This window comes from Triticum urartu, chromosome 2A, assembly GCF_056163025.1.
Source record: "Triticum urartu cultivar PI428250 chromosome 2A, HENAU_Tu73, whole genome shotgun sequence".
NCBI lineage: Eukaryota > Viridiplantae > Streptophyta > Magnoliopsida > Poales > Poaceae > Triticum > Triticum urartu.
Window position 1 is genome coordinate 758,251,659 of NC_141874.1, and position 6,975 is coordinate 758,258,633.

Here is a 6,975-nt window from a genome sequence, read left to right on the forward strand (position 1 = left end):
GGACTACCGGTGTGGTGGATGAGGACGATCCAGTTGGCCTTCATGCCCGCCCAGTAGTGGCCGCGCATGAAGGACAGGTGGACGGGTAGTGGTAGCATGTCGAGGGGCACCACGGCAACCTCCGTAGGATCGTCAAGTCGGTATCTGGGCCACCTGCGAGGATCAGGCATCAGCAAGCAGGGTGTCTTAAAAAGAGTCGGCCGGTTGCAGACGGTACAAACACTACACCACAACACTATTGCAATGGCATATAATCTTCCGAGAGAAAGCCACTAAGGGCAGACAAACTGCCAGGAGAGCCGGTCTCCCGGCAGATAGAACTGCGACAAGAACGGCTACCGGGGATAACTTCTCCCGGCAGATAAATTTTTCCCGGCAGTTTCTCTGCCACGACCCATGTATTTCTGGGCAGTTTGTTTTCTCCCGGCAGACTGGTTTTAGCATAGGAACTACAGTTACCGGCAGTTAAACTACCGGCACAAATATGGTCACCCGACAGTTTATATGCCATAACGTTTTGTTTCACCAGCAAACGTTCTGAGCAACATATACATAATTTAGTATTACCACTGCGTGATTAAGCAATCAAGATAGATCATACAACTTATAGATAAACTTCAATCAACATTACATATAGGCCTCATCCAAAATCTTAAACTTCATTTGATAAACATAATAGACAAAATATGTATTTTCCTTTGATACATTCATGAGACAACAATATACAAGGACGTGCAACAAAAAGGAAAAGAACATATGTTTCTGGATGTGCAACACAATCAAAATGAGAGTAAAACTTGTGACTTATGTGCCAAAACAAAAAAAACAAAATGAGCGTAAAACGTGCCAATATCTCCAGGTTCAACAAACAAGGCTTATTACAATTTCACTCCACCAACTTAGTCGTAGGTCTCCCAAATCTTCAAGGCAGCCTGTAGATCAACTTGTGTATCTTTGAGGCACCTGCAACAGATCGAAAATTCAAAATGGAGCTCTTATTTCAAATTTCAAATCTGACACATTAACAATTTGGACATGTTGGATTTTAAATAAAACTTCCATATGTGCAGGACTTCATCATCACAGCAAGCAAGAGGCAATATTACATAATTTGATCAAACAAGAATTATTTGCACTGCGCATACAAAGATCTTCCATGGGCAAATATGACAAAACAGGAACATGTACAATTCATTGTCCCTTACTAGAACTATGTACTTGTAATAGTCAGTGGCTACTCAGCTAGGCAGTTGGCATATCTATCCAAAGACAAGCACAAAATGTTCAACGTGTGGCGTGTTGTGCAAAAGCAACAAATCCCACTACTAACATGAATCACATAACGCAGCAAAAAGGGACATATTTTGGGTTCTATTAATGGGGAGTCACTGTTCAGTTCCTGGTTCCATGCTTTTGTTAAGGAGCAAGCAAAACAAAGTAAAAGAGAACAGGACATAAAGTATAAGATGAAGCATCATAAAGAGAGGAGCAAGGAAAAGAGAACAGAATAGAAGAAGAAAGATGGCGGCATCTTCAAGAAGAAAGGGATTTATTTTTTTGGTTTTTGTATGATGACTTGGTTTCTATAATCAAAATATATGTAAATCAACATTGCGCAAGCAAACACACTCGCCATCCGAACAACCATTCTGTTTGCATATGCAGGAGAGGAGAGGAGATGTTAATGAAGCACACTGTATTTACTAAATATTTGGGCTGCTAACAAAACAGAAATGCCTTGGCAAACTGAAGGCTGCGAGCATTTGTGCCCTTTCATCTGTACCATTGTACTATGTAGCTAGTGGTTTGTAACATGATTTCTGTAATGACTCAAATCAGTAGTTATTTACTGGCCGGTGTTGAATGAGATACTGAGATGACGTATACTGTTTGGCAATTAAAGAATTATATAGTACTTCTGAAAGAAATATATATATTATTTTTTATTTGTAACACAAGTATATACTGTTGCATTTAGAAAGTGTCATCAATGTAAGTATTATGCACATATTTTGGTACAGTAGCCATGAAAGAAGTATCCGGCAGAAATATGGTGCAAAATCTTAAAAATTAAAATGCATCTTATAAGCAGTTGATATACTGATAACTGATACTACAGTAGTATACACCAGAAATTAATCTGAATAGAAATGGATCAATTAGTTCCTTCCAAAGTCAAACAACAAAGAAATAGTATCACGTAGCAATAGCCAAGAGAAACATATATATTACCTCCTCAGCTTGCTTGTGGTTGCATTGCTGCTTTTGCAAACGGACCAGTCCCCAGCTTGCCTTCTATTAAAGAAAAAAATAATAACAAAATGCATACCAGTCGTATCTGCTACAAGCAACAAGAAATACAATACCGACAAGGAATGCAATCTAGCACAGCAGAATAGTGAACTGAAAGGTGTCGTTTCAGGAAATGGAAAACTAATAGTAGAATATCATTTATCTATATTGTAGGAATAGTAAAGAAATGTCACCATCAGTTAAGAAGTAGAGGATGCTGTAGAGCTGCTCGGGCAACGAATCAGAGGACGTAAATGGCCCTATCAGCATTTAAAGCATCATAATTCTTATACCATATTGGCACCATTGTCATTTCACTATGAGAACAGAAAGGCACATGATACAAACTCTTAGCAATAAATAAATAAATCAGCATCCATGCCCTACTATAATCACCAATCATCAATTAGCAGGCGATAAAAGGAGACAAACCTCGTGTAGCATCAAGAATATAATTACCTATATCAATTAGTGCAGTACATATCCAAACACAAAGTTTGCCCAACTTGTATGATAGAGATGGAAGTGCATGTATGGCCTAGCTAGCTTACAAAATTCACATTCCTGTTATTAAAGGTATTACCGTACTAGCCATTTCTAATTTATTGGCTATGCAAAATGAAATTAAGGGGCAAAACATGACACTTTGGCTTTCTTGTTCTAGCCTGAACTGAAAAGGCTGTGAGTAACAATAACGAGTTGGTCATAAAAGTATAGAGTAATCTGTATTCCACATAAATCCTCAGCTGCAGGTAACATATTGGATTATGAAAAGCCTACACGTATGGTTATGGTCTACTTCCAGAACACGACCATATCAGCTGGTACTGTTGCCCCAATGAGTATTTTCTACCTAATCATTCAATTAAACCATCACTTCATTTGGAGTCTAATGTCTGAATCTCATTTCTTTAAACTCTATTTTGGAGTAGTTTCTATCTAACAAAGTAACAATTCAAGAAATTTTCAAAACTATAGCAGTTGTTCTGTGCACAAACCAAACCTCACAAATCACAGAGATGAGACTAATCAAACTCACAAGACACGGAGAGATCTCATTGGTTGGGCTGCGGAGGTAGCCGAGACCTACTTAGGGGAAAGAACGCAGGACAGGCATCTTCTTAGGGGAGAGGACGACGAGGTAGCGCTGAGGCTCCTGGAGAAGGAGGCGCTACTTGGGTAAGGAGCTTCTGGAACATCAACGTTGGTCGGGCAGGAGCTCCTGGAAGCGGCGGCGCTGCTCGAGGGAGGAGCTTCTGGAAGCGGCAGAGCTGGTGGGGGTGATTCCAGGGGAGAACGCATGGAGGAGGCTTGGCTGCTTGGGGTTGCTGGTGAGTGGCGAATCGTGGTCAGGGCAGCGGAGGGTGCTTGGCGTCGTGGTCGGTAAGGGAATTGGCGCTGGGGTGTGGTGGACGGTGGTCGGCGGCATGGTCTGGGATGGATCTGGCACAGGGATGTGGTGGAGGGCGCTCGGCAGCCGCGAAGGGTGGGCGGCGGTGGTGGCGGCGGCGGAGGAGGGTGGTCGAGGAGGCGGCTAGGTCTTGGAGGAGGTGGACGGGCCGGTCGATTTCGATCTGAGATGGAGTTTGGGGATTTTATCCTTTTGGACCGAAAATTTTGCTTCTCGCGCGCTCTTCCGCGCCATCACTCGTATGGGCCAATATTCGTTCGGTCCGGCCCATGATAATCCCCGGCAGATACAGTGCCATGTTTCATTTGTAACGGCACATACTCTATCCTAAGAAGTGGAGCATTGTTCCCGGCAGTGTAAGTGCCCTAGTTGCTGGACATCTGCCGGCAGTTTATCTGCCATTAAGTACTTTTATCAGCAGTAGAACAATTCCCGGCAGATGATTTTCCTTTGCTATAATATTTCTGCCGGCAGTTAATTGCCCCCAATCAAGGGTTGTGGTGTAGTGAAAGACACCGAGCATGCGGGCAGACGGACGGTGCTGAGTAGGTCCATACGACTACAGATATGCTCCAAGAGAACATCGGGGAGGGAATTCCAATCGCGGCTCTGCGTGTCAGTCGGTTCTGCCATTGGGGTTTTCGGTGCCTGCGAGCCAATGGGGAAGTGGATTCGGGCGGGCGAGCGAAGAAGCTTCTCCTCGTGTGGCCGAGCAGTGAGCTGGGGGATATGGTACGCGCGAGCTACCAAGGAAGATGGCGCGGGCGGGCGAGCAGTGAGCGGGGGTAAATGGTGTGCGGCCGACGATGGGGAAGAGAGGAGGAAGAAGAAGAGTGGAAGACGGGGAAGAAAGTGCATTCAATCTCAATTCTACTACTCCCTCTGTCTAGGTGTGTAAGTCACCTTACGAAAACCAAATAATCCCAAAACACTTAGGCACCGTACATTAACTCCCTTCTCATTTTTTGTTTTGTGGCATATCAACCAATAAGATATATGGACTGTGCATGCTTTCAATGACTTGAGAGTACCAACCATAAGCGACTGATTTAGTAACACCAACACGCTGGTTCAGCTTATTAATTACGTGTCCCATCTGCTGCAGTGTGTATTGTCACTTCACTGCGAAGACTAGTTGAATAGTTTCCTCTGACCGAGATGGGGAATAAATGGATCGCGAGGACTTCCTTTCTACAATATCCCTATGCCTCTACGCTCACTTCACTCATTTTTTCCCGTACCTAGTCACTTGTTGAAATCTATAGTCAAATGGACATGTCAATGGGAGGGAGTAAGCCCCATGCATGCATGCACACTCACACGTACACATGGACGCACGCAACACCCACGCACCCATGCGGCACACAGCACACGACGCAACACACACGCTCACGCTCAAGTGCTCAACCTACTCCCTACGTCCGTAAAAGACTGTACATTTAGAGATTTACACATTGACCAGGGCATAATTAACACCCAAAAGTAGCAGACTTATGTGTGCATGCGACCATTGAGATAAGAAGATTAAATGAAGGCCGTTGCATGCTGTAATTAAGGATAGACATGTAGCCTATACCTACAGCACAAGTTGGTGCATTAGTCAATCAATATCGATTTAGATTAAAGGCTAAACACATTGGAAGTGTAGATGTACATCATGTAGTACACTCTTTGCTGGAAGACCGAGGGAGAAAACGTGCATGCACTCACATACACAGCCAGGGCGGTTCGCGCGCAAGGGTTGGACTCGTGTCGCGCCTGCGTAAAGTTTTGTTTAACTGATTTCTTTGCTCTGCCAATTGACAGGTGGGACCCAAAAACCATGTGACAATTTAACCAGTCAACAAAGTGCCACGTCGACTATGTGGCCGGTCAATAGGGTGCAATACGGTGCTCTACGATGAGCTAGTGATCGCATAATCGCCGCAAAACTATATATAGTGACCGTAAAGAGCGTACTGTTACATACATTGACCGCCAGTGTATTTTTCTCGTTTCAAATTAAGCCATATTAATCGGAAAGGACGCAGTATGGACTACTACTAGTAGTACTAGTACCGCTTTGATGTGTCCCGTCAAGTCGCCGAACGAGGAGAAGCTTGCTTACTACGCCTCTCCCTCGCCCACGCGCGCGGTGGTTCGCAGGACGAGGAGAGGGTTTTGACTACAGCGCCCTCTCCCTCTCCCTCTCCCTCGCCCTCGCCCTCGCGGTGGACGTGCAGCAGTTCAATCAGTGTCAGATTGCCAGAAGCATATTGTACTATAGTATCATCATTGTTGGACCTTCCGAAGAGGTGAAGAGCCAAGTGCAAGGTTCACACAAGTACGAACTATTGAACCTCCCAAAGAGGCAAAGAGCCAAGCGCAAGGTTTTATAGGAGTTGTCATCCTAGTAGGAGTGTACTAGTACAACTATAGCGAACGATGCTACTGTATGATGCCGCCACGTCGCGTATATCCAAAGTTGTGCCACCTTTTTTTCTCAAAGAGTGTGTTGGAGCCCGTGCAACAACCACACAAGTTGCACTTACACATAACACATTTACTAGTAATAAATTCTAAAGGACAAATGCCAGTATGCCACACAAGTTCATCTCCAACTCATGTGATAAATTTGTGCACGACTAGTCTACATATATTCACAGCGCTACCGTCCACAATTATCGTACTCCACATACACATTATAGATGGGCTACATGTCCTCCTCCACGTTCCAGTCCCAGGTGTTCTTCACGGATGGCACGATCCATAGCGGTGGGCAACGGGAATCATTATCGCGGCTTTCTAGTCCGGTTCCACACGATGGAGACTCATCCAAGGTGAAGCGGCATAAATCAGGGATAGCGTGTCCCAGCATGTCGTTCATCCGGCGGTGTGCACTGAAGACACAACCATGCTTCATGAACGGCAGGCCTTTCGTGTCGTGCACGGAAGGTGGCATTCGCTTCACAATGGGGTAGCTGTCCTCGATGAAAAGCGAGTACTCTCCAAGAGTGTTCCTCGGCACCCACGTAGCATCACGGGGGTCGAACTCAACGCCGTTCATCTGGTACACGCGACATCCCAGATCTGGACACATGGTGACGTACATAGTCAAGGTCCATGCATAATAATGTTGTGATCAAATGTGGCGGTCAGTAATACTGTGCAACAAATAGTACTACTCCGGTATAGAGGAAGTAAAATAACCGGCTTATTATATATAGCCACTCTTGGCTACATAGATGAGATAGTAAGATATGGAAAAACAAAAATGGTGGCAGCTAGTGGGT

The 6,975-nt window shown here is 44.6% G+C and overlaps 1 protein-coding gene across 1 annotated transcript; it reads right to left on the reverse strand.

Annotated features, from left to right (window-relative positions):
* Positions 1–899: 899 nt before the first annotated feature.
* Positions 900–3,618, reverse strand: LOC125534554 (uncharacterized). Its single transcript, XM_087540473.1, has 3 exons — positions 3,383–3,618; positions 2,233–2,295; positions 900–963 (listed from the first exon to the last, which is right to left on the reverse strand). The coding sequence occupies exons 1-3, from the start codon at positions 3,592–3,594 to the stop codon at positions 900–902; spliced, it is 339 nt and encodes a 112-aa protein (XP_087396599.1). The 5' UTR covers positions 3,595–3,618.
* Positions 3,619–6,975: the final 3,357 nt, after the last annotated feature.

Bases quoted from the DNA above. Each gene is read 5' to 3' on its own strand.
- LOC125534554 (XM_087540473.1), bottom strand. From the start codon at position 3,594: ATGCGTTCTCCCCTGGAATCACCCCCACCAGCTCTGCCGCTTCCAGAA. The intron at 2,296-3,382 runs GTAGGTCTCGGC...TTTCTTTAATAG, and splicing joins TCCTGCGTTCTTTCCCCTAA to AAGGCAAGCTGGGGACTGGT. The intron at 964-2,232 runs GTAATATATATG...GATCTGTTGCAG, and splicing joins ACCACAAGCAAGCTGAGGAG to GTGCCTCAAAGATACACAAG.